General features: G+C 37.1%; 1 protein-coding gene across 1 annotated transcript; it reads right to left on the reverse strand.

The window, feature by feature from the left end:
• Positions 1–3,524: 3,524 nt before the first annotated feature.
• On the reverse strand, positions 3,525–9,235 carry LOC107821724 (uncharacterized). The gene is made up of 8 exons (XM_075228251.1): positions 9,097–9,235; positions 8,446–8,469; positions 8,262–8,367; positions 8,100–8,168; positions 7,068–7,561; positions 4,824–5,085; positions 3,920–4,128; positions 3,525–3,773 (listed from the first exon to the last, which is right to left on the reverse strand). Exons 1-8 carry the CDS (start codon positions 9,099–9,101, stop codon positions 3,707–3,709), a joined length of 1,236 nt encoding a protein of 411 aa, XP_075084352.1. The 5' UTR covers positions 9,102–9,235; the 3' UTR covers positions 3,525–3,706.
• Positions 9,236–13,038: the final 3,803 nt, after the last annotated feature.

Consider the following 13,038-nt stretch of genomic DNA (forward strand, 5'->3'; position numbering starts at 1 on the left):
CAGCAGACTGTATTAGGGAGGCTGCGAGAGAGGTGTTAGGGGTCTCGACGGGCGTCTCTGGTGGGCACAAAGGAGACTGGTGGTGGAATGAAGTTGTCTAAGGTAAAGTGGAAGCAAAGAAGCCGGCGTACCTGAAGTTAGTGGGGAGCATAGGTGAGGAGGAGAGGCGAGTGTGCATGGAGAGGTATAAGGCAGCTAGGAAGGAGGCTAAGCTGGCGGTCACAGAGGCTAAGACTGCGGCTTATGGTCGTATGTACGAGGAATTGGGGAAAAAGGTGGGGAGAATAAGTTATTCCGGCTGGCCAAGTTGAGAGAGAGGAAGGCTCGGGATTTGGACCAAGTGAGATGCATCAAAGACGAAGATGGTAGAGTATTGATGGAAGATGCCCAGATTAAGAGGAGATGGCAGACTTACTTTCATAAACTTTTGAATGAAGAAGGGGATCAGGATATTGTGTTAGGCGAATTGGAGCATTCCGAGAGTCACCGTGACTTTGGGTACTGCAGGCGTATCGAGGTTGAGGAGGTCGTGGGAGCTATGCGTAAGATAAGTAGGGGCAGAGCGACCGGGCCAGACGAGATTCCGGTGGAATTTTGAAAGTGTGTTGGGAGAGCAGGTTTGGAATGGTTGACTAGGTTGTTTAATATTATTTTTAAGAGAAAGAGGATGCCGGATGAGTGAAGGTGGAGTACGGTGGTTCCATTGTATAAGAACAAAGGTGATATCCAGAGTTGTAACAATTATAGGGGTATCAAATTACTGAGTCATACCATGAAAGTGTGGGAGAGGGTGGTTGAAGCGAGGGTGAGGATGACAGTGTCTGTATCCGACAACCAGTTCGGGTTCATGCCGGGTCGTTCGACTACAGAAGCTATACACCTTGTTAGAAGGTTGGTGGAACTATACAGAGAGAGGAAGAAGGATCTGCACATGGTGTTTATTGACCTAGAGAAAGCGTATGACAAGGTTCCTAGAGAAATTCTCTGGAGATGCCTGGAGGCAAAAGGTGTGTCGGTTCCCTACATTATGGAGATTAAGGATATGTATGATGGGGCTAAGACTCGGGTTAGGACAGTAGGAGGCGAATTTGAGCATTTTTCGGTTGTAATGGGGTTACACCAAGGTTCTGCGCTCAGTCCGTTCTTATTCGTCCTGGTGATGGACGCGTTAACACACCATATTCAAGGGGATGTGCCATGGTGCATGCTATTCGCCGATGACATAGTTCTGATTGATGAGTCGCGAGCTGATGTTGACGAGAGGCTGGAGGTTTGGATACATGCTCTTGAGTCTAAGGGTTTCAAGATGAGCAGGACGAAGACGGAATACCTGGAGTGTAAGTTCAGTGCTGAGCCAGGGAAAGTGGGCGTGGATGTGAGGCTTGATTCGCAGGTCATCCCAAGAAGAGGCAACTTCAAGTACCTTGGTTCAGTTATCCAGGGGGGAGGGGAGATCGATGAGGATGTCACACACCGTATTGGGGTAGGATGGATAGAGTGGAGGTTAGCATCTGGAGTCCTGTGTGACAAGAGAGTGCCACCGATACTCAAAGGTAGGTTTTATAAAGCGGTGGTTAGACCGGCCATGATGTATGGGGCTGAGTGTTGGCCCGTTAAGAAATCACATATCCAGAAGATTAAAGTAGCAGAAATGAGGATGTTGCGGTGGATGTGCGGGCACACTAGGATAGATAAGATTAGGAATGATAATATTCGGGAGAAGGGGCATGTGGCTCCCATTGATGACAAGATGCGGGAAGCGAGGCTTACATGGTTCGGACATATTCAGAGGAGAAGCCCAGATGCTCCGGTACGGAGGTGTGAACAGCTGGTTGCGGAGGGCACGAGAAGAGGTAGAGGGCGGCCTAAGAAGTATTGGGGAGAAGTGATCAGGCAGGATATGGTGAGGCTCCAGATTCCCGAGGACATGACACTTGATAGGAAGATGTGGAGATCGAGTATTAGGGTTGTAGGTTAGGAGGTAGTTGAGTCGTGCCTTACTTCATACCATTGTGGGACTAGCCATGTAGGGTTTTTGTCTAAGATAGCTAGTGGTAATGTTGTGGCTGACTATTTCGCTTTTCAGTGCATATTCTATTTACTAGCTATTGCTTTTTCTTTGCATCTTTCTTCTAGATTTCATGGTGTTCCTATTTTTCTTATGATTGTTGTGGTGATACTAATATTGTCTCCCTTTGCTTTGCATCTTTCTTCTGGATTTCATGGTGTTCCTATTTATCCTATGATTGTTGTTGTGATACTAATATTGTCTCCTTTTTGTCCTTTTTTGTCCTTTTGTCTTTTTATTTTTTTGAGCCGAGGGTCTTTCGGAAACAGCCTCTCTACTCCTTCGAGGTAGGGGTAATACCCTCCCCAGACCCCATTAGTGAAATTTTACTGGGTTGTTGTTGTTGTTATTTTCTTTGTGCAACGAGTAATCGTTCTACAGCGAATGAATCAGGTTGCAGACTAGTTGAATGATTTCACTCAAGTGTGTTTTTTTCGTTCTGAACTGCCATCACAAGTTAGAGGTTTCATAAATACGGACAGGTTGAGTCTCAATCCCTGCTATTCGCATTGCTAACAGCTGATTCATGAAATTGGATACCTCATTCCTTTTACAGGTTTGTCGAATGTATTTTCTTCAGCTCTCTGTGTATCAAAAAGAGGTCGGAGGGAAGAGGGGTTGCTCTGATGGTAAGCAACCTTCACTTCCAACCAAGAGGTTGTGAGTTTGACTCACCCAAGAGCAAGGTGGGGAGTTCTTGGAGGGAAGGATGCCGAGGGTCTATTGAAAACAACCTCTCTACCTCATGGTAGGGGTAAGGTCTGCGAACACACTACCCTCCCCAGACCCCACTAGTGGAATTATACTGGGTTGTTGTTGTTGTCGTCTCTCGGTATCAAAGATAGTCTAGGCTATCATTAGGGTTAGACAAGGGCTATGTTTACATAACAATACCAACGCAGTTTTTTGGTATTATACAATAGAAAAGGTTATCTAACGTCCAAGTTTGATGCCCTTCTTATCGTTCCCCATTTCTTCTCATTAAAAGTAAAATCTCATAATCCCATACTCTCAAAAATGCAACCTTTTTCATAGTGCAACTTTGGAAATTTACCCCCCTTTTTTCCCTTAAAGCACTTTAAAAACAACAGAAAACAGAATCTCAACGCCTGGATGCTTGCTATAAAATTACTACAATATCTTTTTCAAACAGCTTCTACTCTCTCCTCTTTATACAGCTAAAGAATGATAACCTAACAATGACAAATGACAAAATCAGATAATTCAATAAATAGACAATAAGTACTGCTAACATTTTCTCAAGGCAAAAGAAGCATAACAAAATATCCATATTCGCTTTCAACCGATGCTCTTGCAAGAATTTTCTAAAAACAAAACTCAAACTAATAAAATGGTTTTTAAAAGGGTTTTTAAAATATTAAAATGGCATCAGTTTTTCCAGGATATTTATAGAATATAAGATGAGTGGTATCTCCAGGAGTGAAGAGAGAGAAGGGGATGGAAGCAGTGTGAGAATAAAGATTAAGATCCAAATGAGAAAAGCCATAACAAATTACAACAACATGAAGCAAACAAATGTCAATTCGTGTGAAAATTTGGAATCCATTATTTTAAATATTTAGGAGGAATAAGTTCTCCAGAAAATCGAAAAAAACTAACACGCAGCATCAGAAGAAATTATTCCTCTTCCTCTGCCTCCTCCAGCCATTTAACAAAGGGATCCAGCGACTTGACAAGAGCTTGCCTGCCATAATTTAAAATGATATCACAATCTTTAAAAATAGAATATTGCTCAAGGAAGAAAATTTTTTGAAAGGACACTAATTCAATAACAGCTTCATTTCCTTTCCATAAAAACAGTAAATCAAGAAAAACGTAACAAATGCATACCTGCCCTTAGGGTTAGTTCCCTTACGGAACCAATGAAGAATGGTGTCTTCTGCCAGCACATCTTGGTCATAGAGGGACCTTATAATTTCTGGGAACAACTTCATCAGTTTAGCATCCTCATAGCACTGAACTTGGACTTTGTATATAAGCTCCAATTCAAGCTTTCCTGTTGTGCAGAATGTATTCAACAGCTGTGCCCATGTTTTCACCTGCAAAAAGAGAAGAAAAAAGGAAAAAAATGAGAAAAAGAAGAAAGGTGATACAAATTCAGAATTAACTATAAAGCACGATACAAATACAGAAGTAACTAGACTTCACAAGAGCAATGGAACTGCTAGCTATGCTGATTGATCTGATCAGTGTTGAGTGTTAGAGAAGCCAGAAAAGCATGCAAATATAGACTAATCTAACTCCTATGAGCTTGCAAATTTAGTTCAACAATTAATCCAACCTTGCAACACTACCCCTGTTGATTAAATTGGTCAATGATTGCCAATAATAGCTAGTCACCTCACATTTGACGGATTTCATTAAAACAGGACAAGCAATACTAAATTCTCGAAAATACAAGACTAATGAATTAGAAATGCATGCACAAATTAAAAGGAAGACTAAAAGGCCAGCCATGGCTAATTCGGCAGTTGCCTATCTTTATAACTCTGATACTTGTTGAGCAATGCTTCTTTGAGAACATTAACTTCCCAACCAACCAGTCATCATGCTTACTTCTTAATTGACATTTTAAATTTTAAAAAAAACTAGAACAATACTCTTATTCCTGGAACACTGGGTAAAGCGACTAGTAAAGAATGAGTTCGTTCATAGGTTATTTCTAAATTTTGAGGAAGGCTATCACCATGTATGTTCATTTACCACAATATGCAGCTTTTAAGATGTAAACTACCTGGCGAAGGGCCGAATTAGCATTTTGCTGTTGATTCTTCCCAGACCACTGCACAGCATCCATCAAGACATCCCACAGAATTCTCACAACTTCTATATCCGGCAGTTTAGCATCTTTGACGTGTTGCTTGACAGTTTCTATTACTTCAGAAATATTAGCTTCTTCTGCTATCTGAGTCGTCATGGCAGATTTCATTTCCTTGAGCTTCACCTCAAAAATCTTCTTTTCATTGTACTCGACCAAAGGTATAAGCTCAGCCTTGCTGGAAACAAAAAGGTTTATAACCAGTACATACACTCCACTATTCAAAAACTCTACTGCAATACTAGTCCAGCCCCCCCCCCCCCCCAAAAAAAAAAATAATCACGGTAACAGTACCATACTTGTTCAGTTTGAACACTACGTTTTAGTAGGATTTCTGCATCATATTTTACAGATTTCTTATCTAACAATAAGCTGTAAAACAGTATTGCAAATTCCGACAATTGAGTAGAACTATGAGAAAGACATACACCCTCTCCTAGACTTCAGATATTATGCTGCCACAGTGATGGGAAAATCAAGGCCAAGTGCCTTGTAGTGTTATCGAAATGATCTGAAGTAGGAAAAATGCATCCCATTTACAAACATAACTAAGATTTTGAGCGGAAAAAAAACTCAAATTAACTATTATACTATCTTAGCATATCCCCCATTCTAAAGGCAATGATCATCTTAGCTTATCCCCATTCTAAAAGCAATGTTCTTAAATTCACTATTATATTATGAAAGCTTGAATACATGAACCTCTAAATACAAGTTCCTGTGAAGGCAAGGGAATGGTGTACCAATGATAATCGGTTTGGGTTGACAAATCATTTGTCTAGAGAGGGTCTAGCTATAATAAGTGGATGCTTGTCAACGGTGTTCTTTATAGGTGAAATGAAGAACAGTTTACCATTAAGCATAAACAGTTGTAAATTCCATAATATTGCAAGATTATTACTTCCATATACAAATAAAAATCAGCAACAGTAACATTGACTGCTTCACAAGCTAACATTTATATCAGATATGTTTTAGTGAAACAAATATTACTGGATATCACAGGACCTGGTGAACAAGAAACTGAAAGGACAAAGCATCCAGGATAAATGGCATACTAGCTCACAAACATAATACGACAGAAAGTGTTGATTCTTAATGCGCGGTGGCCCCATTAACTTGATGAGACATCCTTTTTTATTCTCTTTGCTTTCATCAAATGAGAAAGCATCTCAGAGCACATGATGAAATCCTTTGACATTTTAGGCACTACGAACTGGATTACAACTTAAAGCAACTAGAATTTCCTCCTTAGCACCCAACCAAAGAAAAGAAAGCAAAAAGCACACTGCAAGAATTGATCACCTAGCTTAAGTCTTGTCTTCTCAAATCCTAGACAAAACACCTGAAGGTGCCCAAGCTCTGTTATTATTCACTCCCCCAACACCCCAATTTTCTTTTGTTTGTCCCAAAAAGTCACCTTTCTTTAAGTGGACCCCTAATATTACATTCAATTTGGTCCTTAATGATATGCTCATATAGGAGTTGGCATGATTTGTTGTGGATCCCACAAGAAAGTTTTAGTATATTGTGTATATTTGGCTTAATTTGTCGGAAGTCCTTTCTTTCTCAAACACCTTGTCTGGTTGAATGGTGCCAAACAAATTGCACAAAGGGACTATGAAAAATAAATGCTCCACTGCCAGAAGAAAACAAAAACGTTCAGAGGGCAGTGACTATGATGTGCTTAAAAAAAATGACATCCTTTCTAATGAGAAAAAGAAACTTTGTGTGCATAAGAATAAATAATAGAACGGGGCACATATATTTCTATAGGAAGAGAAGTATTAAACAACCTTCACGAAACATCATCATGAACTTCTTCCATCAGCCAGGATTAAAGAGAACATCTTAATTTCACAACAAACACTTACTATTACCATCCTAGGAAACCACATCAAAGTTATACGATCAAAAGGTCTCCAATTATTGCAACCTACATATTATTTCTAAAGCATAGCTCCAAAGTGAAAACTACAACAATCACTATACTTTGAAAAAACCCAATAAGTCATGACAACATACCTAATGGTACTTCAATGTAAAAAACATAACAAAGTGGTATTCAATTAACAGTGGTGACACTGATGATGACGATAAATTAAATTACCAATCTCCTCTCTAGAATCTCAAGTTATTGTTAAAGGGAAAATTACTCACGTGAAATGCTCAGAGACAGCTTCAGGTGTCCGCTTTGCCGAAGGGAAGAACTCCAAGAGATTACCTTCCATTTTACCCCGCTTAAGGATTGAGATCAAATCATCAAGACTGTTGTCAACCAAATATTCTTTAAAGAAGTCTGTGATAAATGAGAGGACTAGCCCTTTGGCAACAAGGTTATCTTTGAGCAATGGCTGGAAAACCGTTTCTGGCGGGAGGCCAGAAAGCTTCTGGGAAAAGGCAAGGGCTGTAAAAATTGCCAACTTCTTCCTCTCATTTTCCTCAAAGAACTCCAAACATTGCAACATTCTCCGCATAACATTTTCAAGATTCTTTATAAGAAACGGTTTTCTCCTCAATATCTTTTGCACGTAGATTACAGATGGCAAAATGACTTCACGTCTAGGTTCACACTCAATTACAGAGTAAGGGTGGCGGTCCCCTTCATCAGGTTTAATTGTTCCAGGTTGTGTACGCCCCCCTGTGAAGATAACCTGTGTCGAACCACACAGTAAATTGAAAGCATAAATGACGCAGCAATGAGTAGAAACTAAAGAACAATAATTGACATGTTATCCAATTAATATTTTTGATTGTTAAATTAAAGAATGAAAGCTTTTACAATATTGACATGTTATTCCAATTAAAGCATAAAACTCTCGTCATTGTTAAAATTTTAAACAAATGGAAGCAGCACTAGAATACTAATCTATCAAAAAAGGAAATATCATAAAACTTTCAGTATAGAAGAATAGCACATGACGAGTCTATAATCTAACTCAAATAATTAAAGCTATGGCATCAGGACACTGGAAAATAGCACTAACATTGAAAACAAAAGAAATAGTCATGCAAGGAAAATAGATCTAAATAAAGAAACTAAAAACTATATAATTCAATCTTAGAAGGCTAATAAATAAATAAATGTACTTTCTTTCCACCTTGAGTAATTCCTATCCATATGCACCTTAACAATAGTCCAATAAATATACTTCAAGAATGATAATTTTAGGAGAAATATAAAAGAGTTACCTCAAAAAGGGTGTCACCGTATCTTGAGAAGTTAAGGTCTGTAGACTCAATGCTCTTGGCAACAAGTTCCTGTGCATCATAAAACATATAACAAAGACTGAATGCAAATAACAATAGGATATCAATACAAATATGGAAAAGCAAATTGAATAATAGCATTACCAAATCACCAGCATTATCCAAATAAATTTGGACCACTGCATCCGCAAATGCTGCAGGGTCCAAAGGCTCTGCAATATTCCGTTTGCGGGTCTTAATCCGCGTACCACTGCAACGACAACAATAATCAATAAAAATAGTAGCATAAACTAACGTTAAGTACTATGAGAGGATGAACAAGGCTTACCCGAGAGTGGGTTTCTCCTTCGAGCTTTAATTCCACAAAACAAAAAATGAAAGACAAAAAAACAGTATTATTACAACCACACAAATGATAAAACAGTTAATATTTTAAACTCTACAAGTATCACTAAAACCATCACCAATACTACGAAATACATAAACAAAAACTGACCAATAAAACAAAGCTTGCTTTTTTGGTTGGTACGCAAAAATAAAACAAAAAAAATGCACATAAAAAATTGGCTTTAGACCAGCATCAGAGCTGAAACAAACAATTACTAAAAGAAAAAGAGTATGCAGTGTAATCGTACATCATTTATATGTAGCATAAAGGCATAGACGTAAAAGATCAAGATAAACAACTCAACATTTTCACATCAAAGAAGCAGCATGTCCCTAAGTTTTTTCAGTTTAGCATCAAAAATCAAAACAAAAAAAAGCAGCGAAACCTAACAATTTACACAATACCTACATAGTTTGGGATTAAATAGACCAATTTAAGAGACATTTTGGAGAAATCACACACACACACACACGACAGAATGATAGTAGATCCTAGATCCAAAATGATAGCAAAAGAAAAGAAAAACGAAGTTCCATAGGAAATGAGCAGATCCAAAAATAATACTTAGTACATAAGAAAAACTAAACATACCTCATAAACAAGGCAAGAGGAATCGAAGAAGATGCAGAGACTCTCTGCGCTTTGCGATGAGAAAAGAAAATTTAGAGAGGTGTAAGAAAAGAAAGAGAATAAGTTCTCCTGAAGCCACTGCTCAGATATTCATTTTATATACTAGAAAAATATATTAGGAAATTACCTTCTTTCTTTGATAAAATAACAAAACTACCCTTATATTTGAGGTAGGTTTAAGATAATCTCTAAAGTATATTTTTGAGCTTCTATAAATGTGCTAAAAATGGATATATTATATCTCGTGATTATTTAACGAATTTTAATAGTTAAGTTTTACAAGTAAAAAATATTGTATAATTTTCGTGTCAATATTTTGTGCCTATATCGTACAAGGAATTTGATCCGTTATTTTCCTTTTCATACGAAAATATTTTCTTGGTTGTTTAAATTATTTCACAACTATAATTATTTCATGTGTTAATTTTCCTAATATTTACTTATTTAGAATTTTAAAATCAGTTTTATTTATCGAATAAGTATTATTTGAACCATGTCAAAAGTCTTAATATATAAAATTTAAAATCAATTAAAATTTTAATCATCTTTTACATATTATTTTCTTAAGCAAATATTTAATTTATTTTGATATAAATTGCTATTTTTCAATAATTTGTTCTTCTTATATATAAATATATTTATTAATTGACACGACACACACATACAACGCACGTACACTAAAACTACGTAGTAATAATGGTCTGAAATCACTCTATAATAATTAGTTTTGAGCAAAAAATGAGTTAAAAATAACTATTAAATACTCTCCCTCGGAAATTTAATTTAGGACTTCTCATTTTTTTAGAACGAAGATACGAGATTTGAGATTTAGGAAAATTTTAGCTATTTGAATTTGCACTGTTCAAATTATATTGTCCCTTTATCCTAGTATGGTTGTACTTTACCGACATTAATTGGAATACTCACTTCATCTATTTTACAAGTACTCATTTCTTTCTCTCCGTTTCAATTTAAGTAAACTTATTTAATTAAGCACGAAATTTAAGAAAAAAGAGAAACTTTTGAACTTGTGGTATAAAATGAGTCACATATATTTTGTGTGGCTATAAATCATTACATAAAGGTAAATTGTTTCTAATTATGAGAAGGGGTCTTTTTGGCATGAACTAAAAAGGAGAAAAATTCACATAAATTAAAACAAATGGAGTATAATTTAAAAGATTAACACAATTTTTTATTTGGAACTTACTTAACCTCAATGTTTTTATTTTTTCTTATTGATTGACTTGTTATTTGTTAGCACTCCACTTGATATAATCGTTGATTTTTATTAGCAGAGATAAACATAAAATGAATACTTGAAGCTCTTATCATGTCTCACCTGATTGTTTGCAATAAGTTTAATTTTGATATTTGCTTCGTTTATCGAGACTTAATTTGAATGATCTTTAATGCTCAATTGGATTAGATCAACTCAATATTTTAAAATTAAAATTTAGATATTCAAAAATTATATGAAAAGTATTGTAAATTGCAAAAAATATATATTTTAAATTATTGATCAAAGTTCGCATAGTTTGATTCTTGAAAAGAAAAAATGTTATATAAAATTGGGACAAAAGAAGTATATATCAAAGGGTCATTTGGTATAAGGGATAAGGATAATAATCTCGGGATAGAATTGAATTTTATTTATCTCATATTTTATTATAGGTATTAGTTAATTTCGGAATAAACTTTATACTAAAATAATAGAATTAATTATTCTATATAAAATATAAAATAGTTAATTCTATGGGATATTCTTATTTTATTCCACTATTGTACCAAATGACCCGTAAGGAATACATATTGGAATTGTGTGAGATGAGTAATGAAGGGTTCACGTGGTGAGATACCCTTCAATCCCTTGGTCTCTTAAATTTTATGTTTAGTTTTTTTTAAAAATTCTGTAAATAAAAAGATTAATGATTTACTAAAAAAGATTTCAAAAAGGTGTACTTGATAATAAAAAATTGTATTTACCAAAAAGAAGATTAAATCAATAAATAAAGTGTTACGCGGCAACAGGATAACAAGCGTGCCGAAAGTTTGGGGAAAGTAAGTGGGCTTTTGCAAAAGCTCAGCAATTGTCACGTTGGGCTTTTGTAAAGGTGGAGGAGTGAGGGTCCACTTGATAATAACAAGGAACACAAGACAAATCTTTGGCAAAGATTACTTTTAACTGGCGATCAAAATTATTATTTAGAACTTATTTATTAAATTTGTCCTAATTTTATATATTATCTGTCCAAAACAAGAATTGATTATAATTTATATACAATTCATTATTAGTATATTTAGGGGATTCAGTTACACCTTTTTCCTTTTTTCTCTCCTCTCTTCTTTCCCTATTCTCCACCACATCTCTCCATGTACAATCCATTATTAGTAGCTTAAATTAAGGAATTTAGTTATACTCTTTTTTTTTTTTTCTCCTCTCCTCTTTTCAATAGTGGTGGAGGTTAGGAGGGTGAATGACAGGATGATGACTATTAAGTTAGTTGTTGGAGGTTTTACTTTGAACATAATCAGCGCGTACACACCCCAAGCAGGCTTGGATGAGGAAATCAAGAGGCGTTTCTGGGAGGATTTGGATGAGATGGTGCGTGGTATCTCACATACCGAGAAGCTTTTCATAGGAGGAGATTTCAACGGCCACATTGGAGCGACGTTTGGGGGTATGATGATGTGCATAGTGGCTTTGGTTTTGGAGATAGAAACGGAGGAGGAACGTCTCTGCTGAACTTTGATAGCGCATTTGATTTAGTGATAGCAAACTCTAGTTTTCCGAAGAAGAGGGGGCACTTGGTCACCTTTCGAAGTTCGGTGGCCGAGACTCAGATTGATTATTTACTCTGTAAGAAGTTCGATAGAAGCCTTTGTACGGATTACAAGGTCATCCCGAGTGAAAACATCTCGACCCCTCATAGGCTCCTAGTCAAGGACCTTGAGATCACGAGAAAGAGGAGAAAGAGGAGAAAGAGGGCGATGTATAGCCAACATAGGATCAAGTGGGGAGCCTTGACGGAAGCTAAAGCGAAGGAATTGTGGGTCAAGCTGCTGACTATGGGGCTTGGAGGAGTAATAGGGATGCAAGCGTTATGTGGACCACGACTGCGCAGTGCATTAGATAAGTCGAGAGAGAGGTATTAGGGGTCTCAAAGGGTTACTCGGATGATCACAAGGGAGACTGGTGGTGGAATGGAGAGGTAAAAGGAAAAGTGAAAACTAAGAAAGTGGTGTATCTGAAGCTAGTGGAAAGTGTAGACGAAAAGGAGATGAAGGCGAATATGGAGCAATATAAATTTGCTAAGAAAGAAGCAAAACTAGCAGTTACGGCGGCTAAGACTACAACTTTTAGTAATTTGTATGAGGAACTCGAGGGTCGAGGCGGGATAAGAGGTTGTTCAGGTTAGCCAAGGCGCGAGAAAGGAAGGCTCGTGACTTGGACCAAGTGAAGTGCATCAAGGACGAAGAAGGTGGAGTTTTGCTGGATGAGGGGCTTATCCGTCGGAGATGGCAGACCTACTTCCATAGTCTCTTGAACAAGGATGGGGATAGGAACATTGTACTGGGTGATTTGGAACTCTCTAGGAGTCGTTGTGACTTTGGGTATTGTAGGCGGATTAGAGTTGATGAAGTGGAGGGGGCTATGCGTAAGATGAGCAGGGGCAAAGTGACCATGCCGGATGAATCCCGATGGTGTTTTGGAAGAGTGCGGGCAAGGCAGGCTTGGAGTGGCTCACTAAGTGATTTAATATCATTTTTAGAACGGATAAGATGCCCGAAGAGTGGAGGTGGAGTACGATAGTTCATGTGTACAAGAACAAGGGTGATATCAAAAATTGTAATAACTATCGGCTATAAAGCTACTTAGCCATATTATGAAAGTCTAGAAAA

Source organism: Nicotiana tabacum, chromosome 13, assembly GCF_000715075.1.
Source record: "Nicotiana tabacum cultivar K326 chromosome 13, ASM71507v2, whole genome shotgun sequence".
NCBI classification, from domain to species: domain Eukaryota; kingdom Viridiplantae; phylum Streptophyta; class Magnoliopsida; order Solanales; family Solanaceae; genus Nicotiana; species Nicotiana tabacum.